The sequence below is a fragment of the Misgurnus anguillicaudatus genome, unplaced genomic scaffold (genome assembly GCF_027580225.2).
Source record: "Misgurnus anguillicaudatus unplaced genomic scaffold, ASM2758022v2 HiC_scaffold_26, whole genome shotgun sequence".
NCBI classification, from domain to species: Eukaryota; Metazoa; Chordata; class Actinopteri; order Cypriniformes; family Cobitidae; genus Misgurnus; species Misgurnus anguillicaudatus.
This window is the reverse complement of record NW_027395276.1, coordinates 650,791-674,364: the sequence shown is the minus strand read 5'-3', so window position 1 is coordinate 674,364 and position 23,574 is coordinate 650,791. Positions and strand designations below refer to the sequence as shown.

At 35.9% G+C, this 23,574-nt stretch overlaps 1 protein-coding gene across 6 annotated transcripts in view; it reads left to right on the top strand.

Annotated features, from left to right (window-relative positions):
* Positions 1-23,574, top strand: part of LOC129443133 (adhesion G protein-coupled receptor L2) — a 160,770-nt gene that overhangs the window by 105,956 nt on the left and 31,240 nt on the right. For all 6 annotated transcript variants that reach the window (XM_055203557.2, XM_055203555.2, XM_055203556.2 and 3 more), the window contains 5 exons: positions 2,633-2,816; positions 14,237-14,359; positions 15,196-15,401; positions 17,828-18,001; positions 23,320-23,529. In XM_055203557.2, coding sequence (XP_055059532.2) covers positions 2,633-2,816; positions 14,237-14,359; positions 15,196-15,401; positions 17,828-18,001; positions 23,320-23,529 — 897 coding nt within the window. The remainder of the gene's footprint in view (positions 1-2,632; positions 2,817-14,236; positions 14,360-15,195; positions 15,402-17,827; positions 18,002-23,319; positions 23,530-23,574) is intronic.

The following is a 23,574-nucleotide window of genomic DNA, read 5'->3' as shown; positions in this document are numbered from 1 at the left end:
CAGTATTTTCTAACATTTGTAACGTGTCTAAATAATTTTCAAGATTAACTTGAATTGGTCCCTGTAAAGTCAAAGTCACCATGAAATTAAAAACTTATTTTTTTATGGAATATTGTAGTTTTTTAATAAATGATGTGTGCTTAATTGTTTTTTTATTCATGTGCGCTCATAATCTTTAATCAGAAACGATAAAGAGTAACTAAACCCTAAACCAACTGTTGTAGTTAATGATCTATAAGAATGGAGCTTTATTTGTGATGTTCATTAATTCGAGTACCTTTTTTAACATTTGGGTATCAGTGATGCGCAGGTCAATGTATAAACAACCCGCACCCGACCAACGTTTTCAACTAACCCGCCCACAACTCCAGCCCACTTCCTGGCCCGCATTTTTTTAAAGTAGTAATTTTTTTAAAATAGTTAATTGGCATCTTTATTTCAAATGACCCGACCGACCATGACCCAAATATCATTAAAAATATTTTTGGATGACTCGTAACCGCGGGTGACCGCAGGCACCTGCTCATTTTGGATCAACCCACGCATCACTATTGGGTATAGAGTGCTGCCCTCTTCAGGTTGAACGGTGGCTACTGCAGTTGTATTTTCCTATTGGATGTTGCGGTATTACGTGATGTAAGAGGTTACCAGCTAGCCACGCCCTTGTCTACAGAGAAACACGTCTCAGGTGCACTTTCCCAGCATTTTTCAGATATTGCCAGTGGGTGGAGTCAGGCTCCGACCAGGCATCTAGTTACCCTTTAACCTCCTCACTTCCTGTCACGAGGAATGGTGAGTGGGCGGGGCTATCGGAAACTTGTTTCTGCTTGGAAAAAGATTGCGGTGATGGCCCAACTTCCAACAATCTAACCAGATTAGTCCCGCCCTATTTTTCTCATTTCAGAAGCCGTTTCACTTGGAAATACTTGATTATGTGAAAAAGAAGACAATTTTAGTTTTAACTAGAATTTACAATTTAACTTTTTTCCAGAAAAGCAGTTTTTTCCATTTTGAGTCGACAAAAATGAATAGGCATTTTACAAAGCACAGTCTAATGCTGAGTTTACACCAACCACGTTTCAGGCGTCAAAATGCGTCAGAGGCAAAATCCGCTTCTTGTGGGAGGGGCAAGTGCTATGCGGTTGTCTGTTTGCAAGATGACTGATGTCTTCTGCGCCGCGCCGAACGCCTCTTCCGCGCCGCGGGACCTCCTGACGCACGTCAACGCGTCTTCACATTGACTTAACATTGAAATCACTTGCGCTTCACGCCTCTACCCCGGTTGGTGTAAATGCAGCATAAGCGTAGATTTTTTTTATTACTTTGTCAGGTAATTTTTGTCACAATTAATGCAAATAAGAGCTGCGGTCTGCTCTATAAATCACCATGTTAAGCATTAAAAATGAGCTGCAAGCTGTAGTTTATTCTGCAGCAAAGCTCTTAAATTACCGTGAAGCCTTTAGAAAACCAGAGGCTCTGGAGGATCTGTAGATGAAACAGTACTGTGTGTCATCCAAAGAAAGTTTCTTTCAGAGTTATTTCTAGAAAATAGCAACTTTTTCGTTCATTTCAGAAGCACTTCTTTCTGAGACAGTTAGTGAGACCTTTTTACTTTATGTAAAATAAAACTTAAAGACTGATGACAAAAACACAAAAACATCAGCATTTATATGAAAATAAGTTGATACTATTCCATAAATCATCTCAAGATGTCCATACAGATATCTGCTAATCCATTCCCTGCCCATAATACTCCGTAGGCCAGGGTTGATCATTTCTTTTAAGTTCCTTCACTTGCCTCTGTAATGCCGTCTATAGATTGACACCATGTTAAAATCATCCTCTGCCACTGCAGTCTTGAAGTCGCCTTGGGATTCTTTAATTTAATTACATCCTGGTCAAGGCCTTAGGAAATGAAACGATTCCTCTTGGATACAAATGAGAATATCCCATTTATCAGCAGTCTGTACGCTGCAAGTGGTTTTCCTGCCCGATAGCGCTTTTTACTTTACGGGAAGATTTTTTTGACAGCGTTACGGTTAGATCCTGTTACAGATAGGAAGGCGAGCTTTATTGATCCCCAAGAGGAAATTTAATACAGCAATCATGTACGTTGTGTAGCATTGGCTTCCTCAAAGTAGCCGACAGCTGCTGGGAGTGGACTTAAGTCTGTAGTGGGATACCTAGAGAAAGTTATACCAATTAATTTTTAGAAAACCACTAATTTATAGCATTAATTCCCAAGGAGGAGTTTGTGTTCCCCAGAGTTTACTTAAGCAGCAGGTGCCAACCACAGTGTATATGAAAAACACATTTATGTATTTAAAATTATTAACAGTAATAAATCTATATATTTGTTTGTTTGTTTTTAAACCGAGTGATCTTCATTGGCAAAGTTCACACACAAACACAAGCAAGCATTTATCGTCTAGGCAAACAATACGTGTTTGGTCCGATTGCACTTTTTTACAGATCCAAAAACTGTTTCATTTCCCATTATAGTTGTTCTTGCCTGTCACAAGTCTCATTTGCTTCTGTCGTCCCCTGTGTGCTCCATGTGCCGAATCCTTCATCCCGAGAAAGGGGGGGAAATATCAACTGCCTGTCATGTCTCTTGTTTCCATGGTTACAGGCCATTGTGGACACGGTTGACAACCTCCTGAGGCCAGAAGCCCTTAAATCCTGGGAGGACATGAATTCCACAGAGCAAACACACGCTGCCACCATGTTACTCGATACCCTGGAGGAAGGAGCCTTTGTCCTTGCAGACAACCTGATCGAGCCCGCTGTCGTCAGAGTGCCTGCCGAGAACATCAGTGAGTCATTTTACATGAGCCTTTAACTTTTGAAATATATGACAAGGTTTCGCGTCGAGCCACCTGTCAGGGCCGACGCTTAATGATGGTTTACGAAACCCATTTGGTAAGAATTAGAATTGGCAAGTGGCCGTGCGGGAGGGAGTAAGATTACCCTTCACTATTTCTCTGAGTGAGTTCAATCGTTATTGTAGTGCATACTCTTGTTCCCAAAGTCCTCAAGTGCCAGCATGCTCGTCTTATGTAACATCCTGTACTGAAATGGCCCTAAGTATGAATGCCAAATGCTGTGTCAGGTTTTGAATAGAAACTTCTTTTGTTGTACTTTTTTCGTAAACAAACTTTAAACATTGAGGTTCTTTAACTGTGGTATCAATGCATGATTTGCTGCCATTTAATACCTTGCTTTAACTCCTTCCTTTTGCCCGCCAGCATTTTTTATGATTTTTACAAGTTTTACAAAATGCATTCCAGGAAAACTTTCTTCTAAAAAATATATAAACATACAAATATATCACATGCAAGAATAGACCCTCTGCTTTCAAACAAACAAAATAGGGAAAAAAAAACTTTCATCCTATCTTTATTTTTTCTCTGCTTATAAACTCTTAAATATGGGTATTTAAAGAAAATACAAAAGTTTTAGCAAAAAGCTAAAATAATTGCATTTTTGTGAAGGAATTTTGTTAGAGATCAGATTCAGAACGATTAGCAAAACATACACAGAGTTTAAAAAAAGTAAATATCATTTTGGCTTCAGTTTTTTCATAAATTGGGTAATTGTACCATCTAGTGGATAACCGCAGATTAAATGCAGATTATATAAACAGGCATTATTTGTTTTCGATTATATTTAGCTTGTTTAAAAGTAGACATTTCAGGCTTTCTTTGGATATGTGTATCATGTTTGTGTGACGAGTATTCGCGGAGTTTCAATTGATTTTTGTAACGTGTTTTGAGAGACAGAAATGTCTGGATGCACACCCTGTTTATTTTCTTTATTTGACAAAAACACAAATATCTCTTGTTATTGTGAATGAACACATATTAAAGAAGACCCTTTACCGTGTCAAATGATGTCAAACATGTAAGTGTTTGATTATTAATGATGGAGTATTTTAAGTTGATTCTGCCATGATAAGGAAAAAGCACGTCAAAACGCGGCGGCGTGTTTTTGGACCCCAGGGGGTTAACATAAAAATTAATCAGGAACGCGTTTTTTATGCAAATGTTTTCTTTTAATTGACGAGATGACTCATTAATGACGGGGAAAGAGTTAATAATGGGCCACAACACTGATGCATTCAGAATAGTCTATCTTACCAGTTCACCTCCAAAAATAATGGTTTCAAGTAGAGATGCACCGATATATCGGCCAATATTCGGTATCGGACGATAAAAGCAATTTTACACACTATGACTCAACAAAGCGATCAAACAAAAAGCTTATTCGTAATAAACATTTTATTTATCGTTTATTGTAAGGGTTTTTGTCATTGTAGGACTTTACTGTTTTAGGAAGTTTTTATTACATACTGCTGACGCTCTTTGTCGTTCTATGACATGAGATGGAGAGCTAAAGTCTTTCGTTCTCTGTGCTTGTGCATTCAACAGACAAATACCCATGATCACCTTCGTGTCTTTCTTATACGCTGCATGGTGTTCAGGATTTCTTGATTTTAAATAATAAATTAAACATGAGGTGCTATATGTTTTCGCGTTTTTTTCTTAAACTTTTAAATGCTTTTAACAACATGTTGCTGCATTTGTGCGTCTCTCACTTTGCGCTGGTTACTATCGCGTCATCAAAGATCTCATTGGTTGGTTAAATGTATTCAGCCTTTTCACTTGTCCGGCCGAACACTGAAAAATAGTTTTTTGCTATTTTTGGCCGAAAAATTTCGGTTGGCGAACATTTGGTGCCTCCCTACACCAAACCAGTGGCGAGGGCAGAAATTGAAATTGAGTGGACCTTGGTGAAATAGGGTGGACCTTAATGGCTACTCTCAAATGACCAGTGCCACCCTGGCCCTTATGTAGCCTCGCCTCTGCCACAAACTAATGGTATTGGCAGATATCAGTCTGACTAATCGGCTATCGGAATCGGTGGAAAAATATAATATTGGTGCATCTCAAGTTTACTACGGTTAAAAGGTCTTCTCAAATTTTATGTTCAACCAGCTTGCCACCGATCACATAAATCACACTGTTGCAATTGAATGCCAGTGTTTTAAAACACATTTCTAACTTGAACTTTTTACTAACTTAACTTGACATCTTAAAAACACAACTCATGGTGTGAGATATCGAAAAAACGTAACAGCAGTCAAACACGTCGACCTAGTTCATGTTTGCATAAACCAACACTTAAAACGAAACCTGTCCCATGTGATCGGCCACTTGCGGTGAGCAGCTATTGGTTGAAATAGATACAGCGTTCCTTTCTGAAATGTGGATGGAGAAGTTTTTCTGAGCAGATCCTCAGAGGTAAAGGAAGTGTAAAGCTGATATCTATTATTTATCAAACATGCATTAAAGCAGACTGCACAGTATGGAAATCCGACAGAACAGCTTGGACGAGTCTTTCGACAGCGGCTTCATCCTCTATTCAGCTCTGATGTTTTGAATGAAAGTTTGCTGGTGTTCAGATATGATTTAAACTATACTTGACTGAACATGGTTTTTTAAAATACTGCTTTGCTCGTTTATGTTATTCAATTGCCGTATGTTCTCCACAGAATAATATTTTAAACCAAAATTTCGCATGATGAAGGTTGGATAAAGCGAGGTACAGATGATTTAATTGATCACGTTTCAATCGTGCTGTGCCAGCATTTTAACAATCTAAAGATCTCACAGTAAGGTAGTCCATGTCACTTTTGAAAAACGTTTGGGAGGATATCAGCTCGCCAGTAGGTCCAGGCCTTAGTAGATCAAAAGGCTACTTTTTGCAGAATCCTTCAGATGAGTGTCGTGCTCTTCTTTTAACACGGCGCGCACCCCTACGCTCGTCTCTGCGGATATCACCTTTCCCTGTCAGTCCACAGAACGAGAAGACAGCATAAAGTAACTCTACACGCTGCAAACCTCTTGATGTTTCGTTTAGGGAACCTTTCCCGGCAGATTCGATCCTGGCTCAAAAAATCAGTGCACTGATTGCGATGTTTATATCCGGAGATATGAGAATCTGCTAAGCGTCGGAGAAAACAGGATTCACTGATTTGCTGGAATGTGACTCTCTGACAAGAGTTTACAGAGAATGAGTCAAGTCTCAGATCGCATTTGCGGTTTCATTTCAGCCTATCTTAAGATTTCCAACCAAGGTTTATTATTCTTCACCCAGTCCACAAGCTGTACAAATCTACACGTGGACTTTAGAAAAGTTGCCAATAATGTGACAGTGTGGTAAAACAGGATTTCCCAAACTTTTGCGACCCACTTAATTGGGTATAATCTATCTTGGTAATGTATAATGTAAATACGTATAATATCTTATGGTATATCATATTAAAATCATTGCCATTGACTGTCATTAGTTGGACTTAACTGTGTTTGTGTCGTTCACATACATGTTGTGACGAACTTCGCATCGTGTGCTTCAAAAAAAAAAAAAATCACCAGCCGCCACTGCTAGACACTTAGTAAAACTTAGACATAACTTGAGCACTTAACTTGTGTTTGTTCTGGTTAGTTCTTTATTTATGCAAACAAAATTATAAGAATTGTTGGGATTTTAAAATAAACTGAAATGTTTTTGCACAAGGTAAATATGATGAAGTTGCAAACGGAAGTGGCCCTAAAACAGACCCCTGGGAAACACCAAAAATGTTTATCAACTATGACAACAAAACGGTAAAGATAAACCAGAACTCAGAAAGGTAATGCAGTGGGATTTTCAAATCTGCCCTTAGGTCATGTAGTACATGCAGAAAGATCAGACTTGTGCTGTATGACTATTGGTCTTCCAATGAAGTTGAGCTAAATTATTGTACTACATTCTGAATTTTTTTTTTGTTCAGGTTAGTTAGGCAAAGACATTTTTTAAGGTTAGATTTACTTTAGTCTAGACCACACTAGTTTAGTCAAGTCTGACAATGTTGGTCATAAAGTACAGTACTTATAGTATAGTCTCATAGAAATTGTTCATTTTACAGCAATAGATTGTGTCTAAAGTTATCTGTAAAACAAATTGCTGTAGTCATGCAGCTGTTTGCTAGTAACTTACTGTAGATTTAAATGTAGTTTATTTACTGGCAACAGTTTGTTTAAAGTTAAGTGAACATTAAACATTAACAAGTCTTTATCTTTACAGAATAAAACTATAAAATAAGAGTCTCATACAAAGCATTCTGGGAACCAGAAATCCTCATCAACCTTTTTCTGCTTTTATTTATTTTTTTCTTCAGATTTTGGTTTCCAGAATGCTTTGCTTGAGGCTGTTATTTTAGTTGTATTCTGTACAGATAAAGACTTGTTAATGTTTAATGTTCATTTAACTTTGAACAATCTGCTGCCGGTAAATAACATCAATTTAAATCTACAATAAGTTACTGGCAAACAGCTGCCATTAATACTGTCGTTTCTACAGAAATTTTTAACAGCAGTTAATAATCCATTAGATAAATATTGAAGGCATGCTAAAGTCTGACATTTTAATGTGTTCTCAGTTTGTTACAGCACAGAAAATAGAATATTAACCATTAAAAATGTTAAAAAAGGCAAATAAATAAAATAAGTTAATAAATCTTGGGAAAAAAGGCAGGATGTTCTGCTCTTAAATACTGGGGATGTGTTCGCTGTCGATGCTGAAACCACGCTCACTCGTGAAAAAGTCTCAAAAAAAAAAAAAAAAAAGTTTTAATGGCGTAACATAGTTTACAGTTTTTGTAATGTGTTTCAGCCAAACATTTCTAACATTTTATAATGTAACAATTATCTGAAATGACTTTACATGGACTTTAACTCTTTTAGTAACCGTGCAGCCCTTAGTTATTCTGGATAAAAGCACGTTTGTTGTATAAAATAGAAAAGGTACAGTGTTTTGGCTGAAGCTAGCACTTAAAAAAAATTCCCATGAAAACTAAAGGCCACCAATTAAGTTATTTTCTTTTTATAGAAAGGAAATGCCATTTCAGGCTGTCCAGTTATTAGGTCATAGCTTCATATCGTCTGATTTCATCATGATAATCTGGATTATGGTAATTGGCCTTTGATTAAAGTCAACACGGAATCGAAAACGAACCAATTTATGCACTGGTTGTAAACTATTCATCAGTGCATGTTATTCCAAAAAAGAAAAAAATATTTGTTTTTATAATCTTTCATCAGAATGTAATAGCTCACTTTACGTCTGACAGGGCTTTCTCCTTTAGCTGGCGTCATCGACTGGAAACTGCCACTTTCCAGGATCAGATCTGTTCCCAGTGGATGAATACATCATAATGTGGGAATGAAAATGGCTTGCAAATGTAGTATAATGTTGATGTAGACAAATTGAAATGATTTGTTGATCCAGAATTTGTATTTTTTATTATTTACATACTCCTATGTCACTCATTTGACACACACAAGCACTCAGGTTTTCCATGGAACTCGAGAATAGATCCTTCCGCTCTCGAGCTTAAAATGGATAATAAAGGATCATTAAAATATCCTATACAACTTACCTATATAGGTTTGGAGCTTTAAAGGATTGTTCATCCAAAAATGAAATTTTGTATCATTTAGGCTGCATTTACACTGGCACAAAATTGGATTTAGTGCTCACATCTGACACAGATCGGATATTGCTGCTCGTGTGTAAACACAATTTTTCACAAGATCCGATTTTTCCTATCCAATCTGAGCCACTTACAAATGGGTAATTCTCGCGAAATCCAGATTTAGAAAGTGGCCAGCATCAAAGTTTTTAATAGCACTTGAAGCCATTTTTTTGCACATATAAGATTAAGGTATGTTTCGGTAATGAGAACAAAAAAGTTGTCTACGTACTATGACAAACAAAATTTCAACTTTTATCTGGAGAGAAAAAATAAGAACTGCTTACCTGGTAGCCATCTTGAGTGTCACAGTCCATTATGTCTCTTCCAACAATTTTTTTTTTTGACAATGTTAGTTCCTTGAGGGCTTAAACAATGATTGAAAATTGTTGCGGAGGATGTGAAAATTGGTCTTGGACACATTTATATTCCTTATTATTATCACTACATTAGGGATGGGACGGTATGAAAATTTCATATCATGATTATAGTGACTAAAGTTATCACGCTTATCAATATTATCATGGTTTTGTTCAAATGAGATGGAAATGTTCAAAAAGAACTGAAAACATTTGAACAAGTTTTATTTTTGAAAATCACAATTTAATATTTTATGTCCCTGAAATTATTTCTGTGGTAAAAAAATGAATAAATCTGTCTAATAAGTTTACAGTGAATAAATACAATACATTATCTCTTAAATGCCGCCTTGTGCAAAAAACAATGTTGCATGTGTGCGCCTGCGTCAAACTGATTCTGGCTGGACAGGATTTACTTCGAGTTTTCAAAATCACGGTAATTAAACACGGTTGTAATGATAATTACATTTTAATTAAATGTTTCTTTACTGTAAATGTTTATAGTGTAACATGCACTGAAGCTTTTTATTTTTAGATTTTTTAATTATAAATTTTCCATGTCAAAGAACCCAAATCCAGTCATGGACATGTTGTGGTAATGAAAATGTTCCCCTTAAATGCAACCGTATGCTTTTTATTTTGATAGCATTTACTTTTTTAATCAAAATTTTTTCATGACGCCTCATAAGTCTAATTTCGCGAGAATCACCCAAATGTGGATTTTTATCGCGTACAGACATCCGAAATGTGTCTAAACAAACATTTCCGATTCAGCTTGATTATTACGTCAGTGTTCCATAAAGGATTGCGCTGACCGTCATCATTTCGCGCCTGAAGTAAGGAGGAGATCACGTGGCTGTAATGCCAGCGCAAAAAAGCATTAAAGCCAAGTATTAGGAAGTTAAGGATCACAACAACCGCACTGTTCAGGACAGAACGACTTGCCCATTTTATAATCAGCTGGAGCGAATTTTGTGCAATGAACCTAGCAAACGACCCCGCCGCCCCCCAAAGTTCTTGACAGTTTTTCAGAGGAAGACGTGATGACAGAGAAAGACAATGTGAATGATTATGATGCCGAAGGTAATCATTAACAATGGCCTTTACTTTAAATAAGTGATGATGATACAGTTTTCCCAGTTAAGCTAGCATTCTGTCTGGGCGGGAGTTTAATGTAAACACGGACAACGGATAGGAGGCGTGTCTAATAAATCGGATATGGTCAAAATATTGGATCTGTGTTTTAAACATGATGATCACAAAAAAAAATATTTGACAATGATAATAAGCACAAATCTGATTAAACAATTATGGAAGTATTTTGATAAATGATGGTAAGCACACAGTAGACGGTACCCGTTGAATTCCATTGTATTTGTTTTTCCTACTATGGAAGTCAATAGTTACAATTAGCTGTGTGCTTACCATTATAGTCAAAATATCTTCTTTTGTGTTCATCAGAAAAAATAAATTCATACAGGTTTAAAACAACGTGAGGATGAGAAAATAATGACAGAATTTTCATGTTTGGGTGAACTATCCCTTCAAATAAATCTCAAAAGAGTAATTTTATTTTTGGTGAAGTATTCCTACAAATCTATTATGACAAGACGTTTAAGGTTAACGGAAAGTCCCTTTTCCATTCTGGGAATCATGACTATGTCTGCTAAAGAGTTTAAATCTTCTATTAGGGAATTATATATACAGTTGGCATCAGATAAAGAGTCTACGGTACATATTGTCACCAACACTGACTCTATTGTGCATTACATTTGTGATTTAGGTAGACTTTTTGGATGCGTCTAAGTAAGCAGATATCGTTATTTTTGTCATTTCGAATGGATGCAGTTACAGCTAGTGAAAATGTTGAGACAGACAGAGAGGTGGGATTTGAAACAGAATAGATTTAGCTCAGGTCTCAGCATGCGGCAGCCTTGATTTCACTGTTCACATAGCGAGAATCCAGCCCAGGGCCCTGCCAGCGGAGTTTATTAGTAATGTGATCTCATTCATATAAGTCAGCTTTGTGCACTCATCTGTCGTTTCACTGCACAGGCCTCCGGGTTGCCATGGTTTTCCCTTTAACCTTGGCTCAATAGTTTTCCACCTCCTTGATTTTCAAGTCGTCTGCATGGAAATTTCTCCTTAAACTTGCGCTGTGCTAGCACGCTAGTCATGTTTTTCGAATGATAAATTCACCCCAAACATTTTCTAATTATTTACATATTCCAAGCCTTTATGTATTATGGTTTTATTTTCCTTTTTTGTAGTGGAACAAAAAAGGAGCACATTTACAGAATATCCAGGCAACTTTTCTCTTTATTGTATTAAAGGTGCCAAAGAATGCATTAATATAATCTGCTAAATTGTTCTCTGATATCTACATAGAAGGTTTGTGGCTTTATTAAGTGCCAAAATGATCCAGAGATGGTTTTACATGTCCATTAACAACCCTAGAAATTGCCTTAAGAATGAAATGGTCTATTATTACCTTATTTGGAAGGGGCATGAATAATAATGATGTTGAGCTCTGCTCTGATTGGCTGTTTCACAAAGCAGCTCCTTTAGTAGCTCTGTGTGTGTGTATACAGATTTTATGTTTGAGTAATAATCAATTATTTGGAGATTGTTAATGGATGTGTCTTAGTGGTAAGTTGTATTTTTCAGTATGGACCTGCATAACGTAACTGTAATGTCAATAGTTGAACTTCAGCCTAAATGCTAGCATATAGCATTAACTAGCATTTAACGCTAACTCAACCATTGCAACTTTTTTAGCATTGTAACAACATTGTAGTTAATTTAATGTTGGTGTATACTGCCCTACAAAGGCTAAGTGCAGTAACTACGCAAACACTGAAACTGAAAAAAATGCCCTTAAAGTTTTTTACACCAGGCAGTCAATCATGTTACTGCAATTTTGGCACACACGGTTCTCTGGAATGGGACAAAACTGAACCAGGAGACTTTGTCACAAGACACAACAGATCTCACAAAGCCCATTTCAACCCTTAACTCAATTTTGACCAAATACGTTGTTACTGCGCTTTGGCTTTGTAGGGCAGTATACATCTCTACTGTAACGTCATAGTTGGTGTTATGTTTAGATTGGTCTGTTTTCCAGTGGTCTTTTGCATGGACAAGGTTTATATAAGAAGGACGAATCAATTGAGTTTAAGGCTCACAATATTTCATTACCATGTACAGAGCTCTTATTATTCATTTATGCCTAGATAAATACAGTTTTGCATTCTACGGCACTTTTAAAGGGATAGTTCAACCAAAAATAATGTCATTAATGACTCACCCTCATGTCTATCCAAACTCGTAAGACCTCCGTTCATCTTTGGAAAACACAGTTTAAAATGTTTTCTATTTAGTCTGAGAGATTGTTGACCCTTCATTGAAAATCTATGTACGGTGTATTGTCCATGTCCAGAAAGGTAATTAAAACATCATCAAAGTAGTTCATGTGACATCAGTGGGTCAGTTAGAATGTGTTGAAGCATCTGACGCGGATGACGTGTTATCCTCAGACATGTTTGCAAAGGTTTTTTTTTTCAAACTTACAGTGTGCATTTCCCTCAGACTGTAAATGAAGCCTGGGCGCACAAAAAAAAACAGCTGGGGCGCACCAGATAACACGTCAGCCGCGTCATACGTAATCTACGTCTCACGTGTGCGCTGCACAACCGATGCGGAAGAGAAGACTATGCTGAATAAAGTCGTAATTTTTGTTCTTTTTGGACCAAAATGTATTCTCAATGCTTCAACACATTCTAACTGACCCGCTGATGTCACATGGACTACTTTGATGATGTTTTTATTACCTTTCTGGACATGGACAGTATACCGTACATAGATTTTCAATGGAGGGTCAGAAAGCTGTCGGACTAAATCTAAAACATCTTAAACTGTGTTATGAAGATGAACAGAAGTCTTACGAGTTTGGATCAACATGAGGGTGAGTCATTTATGACATTATTTTCTTTTTGGGTGACCTATCCCTTTAAAAGTGCCGTATTTCGTCTTTGTAACCATTTGAATGTCAAATAATCGCCATAACCGAATGTGTGTGTAAGGGATATGAGAGCTAAAGCTCCTATCACAAACTGTCATATGGGATTATAGCGCACAAATCATATGGACTTCTGTCATGACACGTCTCAATCTTTTGGATGCTTAATAGCTCCCGTGTCCTTTTACGGGAAGGTCACGTAAAGCGATGACAGAATTAAATTTTGTAAGTGAAGTGTCTCCTTACTTTCAACTTCAAAATCATTTAAACATTCATGTTAGTCCAGTTATCCATAAATGTGATAAAGTGGCTTGCGTTTTTATTAAAGCTCAAGTTAACTTGATTTAATTAGAAAAGTGCTGTGGTATATTTCAATAAATTTGCAAACAGCAGCCATTGTTAATAAGATAACATTCCCGGCTTAAATGAGAAAATATTTCTGCTGCGTTCATCTCGATGCCTTCCTAACAATTTTTTTCTTATTTGAAAATTATACGATACAGTAAAAAATGCAGATTGCAGAGCCCTGAGGCACATTCGAAAACGTTAACTTCTTCTCCTTGACGTACACAGTTTTGTTTTAATTAAATTTCCTGCCGCACAACGGCGTTCACCTCATGAGATGGAGAGAGAAGCAGACGTTTTTATTTTTTCCATCTGTCAGACGAAGTGGAGGAGCGGAGCGTGTTTGGAGCGAAGAAGAGGAAAGGGGTTTGTGTTGATACCGATGTCCTCTTGACCCTACGGTAATTTCACACATCAAAGAGAGCTCGGGCTGACTCGAGCGGTCCACAGTCACACCGCGGCTCAGCCCAGATCAGCTCTGCCAAAGTACAGAGCTATCTCAAGCCACCAGGGGAAACCGAGTAAAAACCCACGATAGTTTTGATCTTGAGCATATTTGACATTCATATGGTAGCAGACTGTTCTTTTTACTTTTGATATCTGATTGGGTCTGTTGATTGGTCGAGTTCTCTATCTTTTTAGTGAGTGAATAGAGCCGTGATAACGCTTTTCTTTGTCAGAAACTTCTCGGCCGACCTTTATTCTGAAAGTAATTCGATCAAGATCACCGCTGGTACAATTGCACTGTTTATGGTGTTTGAGTTTCCAAATTGCTGGGCAGTGACTGCACAAAAGAAAATGAACAATGAACTTTTCATGCTTGAGCGTTTGGCGGAATGCGTGCATCGCGTGACTGTGTAAAAATCCAAAGAATAGAAAACCGTCTTTACAGATGTACATCCAATAATCTGTGTGTCTGTTTTTCTCTTTTACGCTCAGTTTTGGACGTGTACGTGTTGAGCACTGACGGCCAAATTCAAGACTTCAGGTTTCCACAGAGCAGCAAGAGAGGAGCCTCGATTCAACTCTCAGCCAACATGGTCAAACTAAACAGTAAAAACGGTGAGCAAATACACTTTTATTGCAAAACACAAAAGTGAATAAGTTTCAGTCGAGGATTTCTAAAGTAGTCAAGGCAGGCATATCATGTCGAAGGCCAGAAATATTTTTGCACAGTATGCAAACACAAATTGCATTGCATTACAAGCACATGGTCCTGTTGAACATACTTGAAGTGTGTTCTTGTGTTACAGTGAGCGATAGGAATCTTTAAATGTCTGGAAGCATTCAGGTAGCAAGCTATAAGTGTGTTTATATGTTAAATCAACTTTAACTAACTTTAATCTTTATGACATTAGTTGACGTGTTACTGTAGTGCCCCTTGTGGTCATACTGAAAACGTGATATGCGTCGCTTTATGGATTTGGGAGGGCAGTGGCATGCAGTGTTGGGGGTAACGCATTACAAGTAACGTGCTTTACGTAATAATATAACTTTTTTGAAGCTACGAGTAAAGTTACGCAAAACTTTTGAAATGTACGCATTAATATTTGAGTTACTTTTTCGAAAAAGTAATGCAAGTTACTTTTTTAGTTTAATTAATTCGAAAAAAAATATGTACTGAATTAAACTAAACATAGTCACATTATGCACTCTATGTGTACACGCCTGTGAAAAAGTAACGCAAAAGTAACTAAAAGTAACTTAAGCATTACCTTCCATGTAAAGTAACTAAGTAACGCAATTAGTTACTTTTTTGGGAGTAACTTGATATTGTAATGCATTACTTTTAAAAGTAACTTTCCTCAACACTGGTGGCATGCAATACATAATTTTTTTAGCTTTTCTTGTGTTTTTGTCGAAAAGTGTTAAAATCCTTCTATTGTCTTCAATTCAAGGTGTTGCCAAGTTGGTGTTCGTCCTTTATAAGCATCTGGGGAATTTCCTCAGTACAGAGAACGCCACAGTGAGACTGATGGGTGAGGGCGGAGTCAAAAACCACACCCTGACCGTCAACTCCCACATCCTCTCCGCCTCCATCAACAAAGAGTCCAGCCGAGTGTTCGTGTCGGAGCCGGTCATATTCACGCTGGAGCATCTGGACGTAAGGGATCAAATGCTTAGTTAGAGACAATTATTGATTTCAGGTGTTTCGTACTTCGTTCTGTCTGTCTTTTATATAAAATAAAATCTAATGTAAACCTGGAAATGAACAACGGTTTAGGATCTTGAAGCATTTAAGACAAATTCTGTTTCTGGGTCACTAATCAAATAAGCAAATTTGGACGCCGCACATGTTTACTTTTCCATACAAAAGGTCAGGTTTCCCGCACATGATGCTCTTTGGATTATTCTCAGATCATGCTGGAATAACATGGATCATCGGGTTTTGCACAAACGTGTGAAGTTCTTGCCAGCTCATCAAGCGCATACGGTTATTCAAGAAAAAGAGGGACAGACCGAACGTTTTTCCAATTTAACATCACTCAAATTATAATGCAGATAATACAGTTTGTATGTAACGGAGAAAGCTGTATTAAATTGGAAAAATGTTAAATGTAAAAGTGGACACAGACTATTGAATTTCATATGTGCTCTACAGTGCAATGTAAGGTCAATCTATCCCATACGGCAAAAATAATATATTTTCAAATATAATTTAAATATATTTCAAAATAAAAAAATTAAATGTGTTTACAAAAATGTATTGTTCGCCAATATATTTTTGGGGGGCATTTTTTGTATATTTTTAAATATATTTTAAAGCATTTATAATAACGTCACATTGACAGAAATACTTTGTACTGTATGTTACAAACCTGTAAATATAACAGGTTTGAAAAGGTTAAAATTATAGCTGGGCATAGATTAATCTAGATTAATCTAATTCAAAATAAAAGTAATTTTTTGCATAACATAGGAGTTTGTGCTCTGTGTAATTATTATGTATATATAAATACACACACATTAATTTATGTAATTAAGAAACATTTACATGTGTGTATATATATATATATATATATATATATATATATTCTAAATTATATATAAATAAAAAACTATATTAAAAAAAATATTCAAAACATTTGAATATATATATATATATATATATATATATATATATATATATATATATATATATATATATATATATATATATATATATATATATATATATATATATATATATATATATATATATATATATACATATATATATATAAGAAATTTTTTATTCAAATGTTGTTTTTTATATTTAATTTAGAATATATATAAAAAATAAAAATATATATATCTGTATGTGCGTGTGTGTGTGTGTGTATAATATACATAATATTTAAACACATCACAAACCCATATATTATGCAAAAAATTACTTTTATTTAGTTTGAGATTAATCTAGATTAATCTATGCCCAGCCCTAGTTAAAATTTAATATATATTTTCAAATACATATTTTCAAATAATTTGATATTTTATACATAGTTTATACATTTTTTACAAACTGTTATATTTTGGACAGAAAAATATATTTTTTCTGTGTGGGTTATAAAAATAAGAAATGTCTTCGTTGCCCTTGAAATAAATTGTGAAATATATGTTAATATATGAAGGTTAAAAGTAAATATATTTTAAAAAATTCTAATATAATTTTTAAATAATTAAAAAATATATTAAAATAAACCTTTGCTTTCTACAAAATCTATTTATCAAATATTTAAAAAATATATTTTTGGCCAAATAATTATTTTTTTATTTTATTTTATTGCCATAAGGGATATGCTTTAATGTACAATGGAGCGAAAGCTAAAACATTGTGATGCTTCTTACCAAAATAGTAAAATAACTACAATCAAAACAATTTCAATACAAAGCCAATCAGTGCCTTCTGTTTCTTTGGGGTAGGATTTATTTTGGGGTCAGGATTAACCAATCATTGTCCTCTGACATTAAGGCTAAAAAGTTAAGCCTGATTCATACTTCTGTGTAGGATCCTTCGCTGTAGGCACAAACCTTTCCAAAAAATTAACAACCTGTCCATTTTTCACGGACCGCAAACACTGTGATTGGTTTGCTAAAACCCTTCCCATCAGGCTAAAAAAAATCTGTCTAGCATTTCTGCATTCAACAGTAAAAACAAAGATGAACCAAGTTGAGGAACAATATTTAACAACTCGAGCTGTAGCAAAAGTTCACCCCAATCACTGCGGATGTGTTTCCAATAACATACACAAGCTGTTTTGTCTTAATACTGTAACATGCCTGTGGAAATTGCATACTAGTGATCTGCATGTGTAATTGCATGTCAACACGAACAACGACAAAGAAGTATGAATGAAAACTGATAAGTAGCCAAAGGCGGCGTAGGTCATACGCAAAACTATAAATTAACCTTTAAGGCTATGATTGGTTAATAATGCAATGGATGTTGATCCAAGAACATGTACTACTTGGGTAAATTTGATGTGGTTAAAGGTCAAAAGCTTGCACCTGACAGATGACAATTTGTTTCTCAAATCCTTTCATCAGACTGAAAACTACTTCAACCCAAACTGCTCCTTCTGGAACTACTCGGAGAGGAGCATGATGGGATACTGGTCAACGCAAGGCTGCAAACTCATCGCCACGAACAAGACTCACACCACGTGTACATGCAGTCACCTGACCAACTTTGCGATCCTGATGGCCCATCGAGAGCATGCGGTAAGTACCTGCTAGTCCCCTGTGGTGGCACGTCCAACAGCACATATCAACATGTGGTGTAGTTATATAATTACGTCCCCAGCTATTCTCCAATACTAATTTCCAGCTTTCTGTACATTGTTCGCATGATCCTGATTTATATTGAGTCAGAGTTTCCAGAATGTCATTTCATTTTGATGATATGGTGGAATAAATTGGCTGTAATTTGCCTTCATCACAAGCAACTTATCTCTACAAGTGAACAAATGAACATAATAGAGCGCTCTCCCCAAGCACAAAAATAATTCCCGGTCTAGTTTGATCAATGAAGCTCTTGTGTTAGAAGTTTCAGGGAGAAGCGCAATTACGCCGTGAATGACACGATATCATACGCAGCCATCGTTTAAGCCGTAATGAATGTGGAAATTATGGGATTTGTGGTACGAGTACTTACACGGTCTTGGCCCATGAACTTTCTCCTTCACTGAAAGAGCCGCTGTAAATTTAACCACAGTTTAAGGCCCCGAAGCATCAACCCTCGTAGCGACATCTGGAAAGTTCAAGCCTGTCACGAGTGAGACGTTCAAATGAAATAAAGACTTGAGGACTCAAGGTTATCCATTGCGTTTTACTAAATCCAGAACTTAAATCGTATTTTCGTCGAATATCCAATAAATATATATATAAGCCTTTGCCGGGAACGGGAATGTGCCACGGCATCGTCTCTGGGGTCTTCAGAGTGGCTGACGTGTAGACAAGCGATCGATGTCAGTATTGCATATCGTGTTATGACAGACGACATCACGGTTTCCTGTTAACGTAAATACGTTTATTTATTGTAAGTCATATTTCTATCTTTAGTGACATTAAGATTCCCACCGCTAGAAAAAAATGCATTCTGGTTCTTACATTTATTCCTGTCGTAACCCTTAATACCATCATTATTTGTTAAACCCTGACACAAGACTGTAAGATATTTTTCTCATTTATTTTAAACGGAGAATTAAACTAATACAGCAGTTAATGTCTTCTGCTGAGTCACTGTTTTATGACTTCTGGATATAAACGATAATGGCCATCTTAGTTAAACTGGCAGACTCAGCAGACATGTGCGGTGTAAGCTTATACTGAATGATACTGTTAATTACAGGTTTGTCGTTTCATAATCAATATGTTTTTAATGAAGCAGTCATTTAGCAGAGGCTTTTAACCAAAGTGCTTCACTTATTACAAGTTCAGTCTCGCCCAGATGTTGAACCTTTGTAATTTTACCACCCTCGTTCATGAAACACAAACTTCTCGGCTTTTTCGTGTAAATTATTCAGAAAACCAGTTGCGCATTAATTGTTGCAGTCTGCTACTGTAATTATAAATTAGATTTCTTAAACCTACCAGATTTTTATATAAACCAGACATGATTGTATCATAGGACTGAGCTAATATGAAACTACAGTTTAAAATGAATTCACCCCCCGTATGGAAGACCATGAGTGCCACTTTAAAATAAAATGAAAATTTATTTAATATTTTAAACTTAAAATGTAAATAAATAAAACAATTTAAAATATACAAATTAATAGACACATTAAAAACTGTTTCTTAAATTCATGCTTTAAAATGGAGTTAAAGGTGCAGTGTGTACATTTTAGCGGCATCTAGTGGTGAGGTTGCGAATCAACGGCTCAGTCCATTGCTCACCCCTTGCTTTTGAAACACATAGAGATGCTATGATAGCCACCACCTATCTTCCATGTAAGGGGACCATCCTTGTATGTAGATAAAAACCTCTTATTCTAAGGCAGTGCTTCTCAATTATTTTCTGTCAAGCCCACCACCAAATCCCCCCCCCCTAGGAAGAAGTAAACATTTCGCGCCCCCCCCAACTCTTCGCCGCGACTCTAAATAGTATAATTTATCTATAAAATGACACATCTGCAAAACATTGTATCCTTATTAACATTAAAGAAAACACAAAAAAAGAAATATCGATCAACTTACAGCAAAGAATAACTTTATTAACATTGTTTTTAGTTTGTACACTGAAAAAAACAACTTGTAAAATTTACTTAAAAAAAATCCTCGTAACAATTTGCACAAACTTTTTTTAAGTAAAATGTACTGCTTTTTTATAAGTAAAACTTACCTACTAAAATCAAATAAAATTTACTTAAAATTGCATGATAAAACATATGTTAAATAATTAATTAAATGTTACTTAGTTATTTTATTTAGAAGTTAGATTTATTTTAATCGTCTAGGTAAAGTCTATTAGGTTTTTTTGAAAATTGAAGCATTAGGACAGTCCTAATAATATTAAAGGAACAGTATGTAAGAAATTTATATCAATGAATCATAAAATGGCCCTGATATGTCACTAGACATTTAGAAATCATTTTCATTTCAAATACTTATATCACTGACAACAGTTGTCTGCCCAGGATATTGTCATTTAAAAAGTGGAGTTGCAGCCCTCAACTGATGTTTATGTTGTCATTTTGTCTATTGGCCACCAGTTGTGTGATTGCAGTACCAGTTTTAGCCACAAGTTTTGTTATTGCAATACCATTTTTGGCCACAATCCTACATACTGTTCCTTTAAATAAATCGTATTTTCTGTTCGTTATTTTCTTTAACATATGTCTATGGACCTAGTTATTTTTAGTGTTATAAATGGCATTATAACACAAAATTCATGACTGACAACAAGCCAGTCTTTGAATAATCTTGATTCTGAACAGAAATGCACACAAACTGTTTCTTTATCAGCACTGTGGAGGGAATTACAATACAAGGTTCTGAACAGGCTTCATGTAAAGAAACACTGATCACATAAACGGTGACTTCACAAAATTATTATTTACAACAAAACAACATCAATATATAAGAGCTTAAACTAGGGCTGGGTGGTATGACGGTATATTCCGTTACCGCGGAATAAAATGTCAGACGTAACAGATTTTTCTATTCCGTCTATTCCGCGGAATGCAAATAAGTGGGCGTGGCTAACGCTGCCCTCACGCTTGTTAGACTTAGTGTGACGGAGAAACAAGTAAAATAATTCACTCATAAAAAATAAACGAGTTATTTCTGTAATTTTTTGCAGCAAGACTCTCGCTCGCTCTCTTTCTCTCTCTCTCTCTCTCTCTCTCTCTCTCTCTCTCTCTCTCTCTCTCTCTTTCTCTCTCTTTCTCTCTCTCTCACTCTTACTCTCTCTCCCTCTCTCTGTCTGTGCTCGTGCAGCAGCCGGCCGGTCTCTCGAGTGCAGAGGTCTCTAGGCACACGCAAGGAGCTGCGACGCCTAATAAATGGTTCTTCTCAAACATAATGCTAATAGTTGTAATGTTTTAACTTTAAGCAAGCTAAGACAAAACTCGCGTTTATATCAGTGACACGTGCGCTGCTGGAGCGATGTAGTTTGACGCGCCATTTGCTTAAACAAACATATTTGATCGGAAAGACGAGAAAGAGACGCGAATGTTAAGGTCTAATAGTAAAGGGCGTCAAGACCTTAAAACAGACTTCATGATCATCACATCATAGCACCTGTCATATTTATAATATCTAAAGCTTCGTCTCTCATATAAGCTAGTTATTCATCCTGTCTGTAGGTTTTTGCCTATATTTATACCTGTTCATTTTACATATTGCCTATTTTTAATGTAATGTATGCATCTGCTGAAGTTTTTGATTAAAATTTACTTAATTATTTTAGGACTATGTGCAGTGACTATAAAACAGTTAAATAATACAAGAATATATCTAATAAGACTTACTATTCCCACACAGTTCATTTTTTTATATGAACTAATTGTGTATTTATCATCATTTTACTTAGGAAAATCTAGTTCTCAATAAATGTTAATATTATTATGTAGAAATTATGAGAGTTAATCTAATAAATATTACTACACTAAAAAGTTCGTTTTTTCAGTGTAACAGAAAAGACTTAAAATGCATCAATTTGCCTGAAAAAAAATCAATCCTTGTTTAAAGTATAATATTTTTTGACCGTTTGATACTGAAAAATTAAATTAAATATAATCAATAAATAATAATAAAAACTCAAGCGGCTTTTCAGCGTGATTGGGGTGTAATGTCTTTAAGTGACAGTGCAAAAAAATAACTTCCTGAAAAAGTATTTTTCCCCAGGGTCTCGCGCGCCCCCCCTGGTATCGCTTCGAGCCCCCCCTGGGGGTCCCGCCCCACTATTTGAGAAGCACTGTTCTAAGGTAATAGACACATAAGGGTTCATTATGAAAGGTCTTTATAAACCCCTGATAATATTGTTTTGAATATTATTTTGCATTTCTGTCAAGAGATCCTTTTAAAAATTACACACTGTACCTTTAAAGTTGCAATGAAAAACTGTAATTTGTGATTGTTTTGTTGTAATTAAAACAAAATTCATGTCCCTCATAATTATTTAATCAAAAATGCAAATGTCCTCAAAACGGTCTCTCTTTACGTCCGGTCATATGGTATGGCAGGTGGGTGGGGTCCGGGAAAAGATCGTAGCGATTAGCAAATAGCGGCATGACACAACTTCAAACGATCCAATCGGTTCTCCATGGACAAATTTAAGTCTCGCCCTACCTTTATTTATTACAAAAAGCCGTTTCACTTGGAAATATGTCATCATGGGGAAAATAAGACAATTGCTACTTCTGTTTTGTGGCGACTTTGAATAGATCAATAAAACTGAATTAGAAAATATTTTTTTAATTGAAAAATAAATAGACAATTTTAAAACTCTTTGATTAAAATCTTTTGACCGAAATAAATAAAAAATAAAAGTGTACATTAATAAATCATTTAAATAGTGTTTTTAAAAAGCATTTCCCAATAGATCATTTTACTGTTTGTACACAATGGTGACATGGCAACGTATGCACGCGCAGTTTGGCAAAGGAAGTATGGCAAGAATCAGTAGTGAAGCAACACAGACAGAGAAATTTATTTTAAAAAGTTGACTTATCAACTTTTTCAGCACAGCTACCAGATCCGTGTACTATATAGTGGAGTGGATAGAAGACGTTAGCAGATGACCAAATATAAAGTGGTCAGATACATATATACGTATATTAGTATATTATATTAGTGCAATCAAATGCAACAACCAGACATTTTGATGCTGGGAAACCGTTTTAATAAACTTTCTGAGTTGCTACCATGTTAGAACCAATTGGGAACAACCGCACTTCTGTTGCCAAAATGCGCGATCAGGCTATTTGATTATGTGGGCTATAAAAGGGTCTATTGCTTTTCATTGTCATTTTGCCAAATGCTTTTTTATCCATTTGTCAATCTGTCTTTTTGTTCGTTTGACATGTATTTTCAAGGGTGTGGGGAGCATCCATGAACTCCTGCTGACAGTTATCACTCGAATGGGCATTGCCGTTTCGCTTGTCTGCCTCGCCATCAGTATCTTCACCTTCTGCTTCTTCCGCGGCCTTCAGAGTGACCGCAACACCATCCACAAGAATCTCTGCATCAACCTCTTCATTGCCGAGCTCCTCTTCCTCGTGGGCATCAACATGACTGAACCTCCGGTAGGGAAAGTTTTTCTAATTGTTTATGTGATTGTGATAGACAAA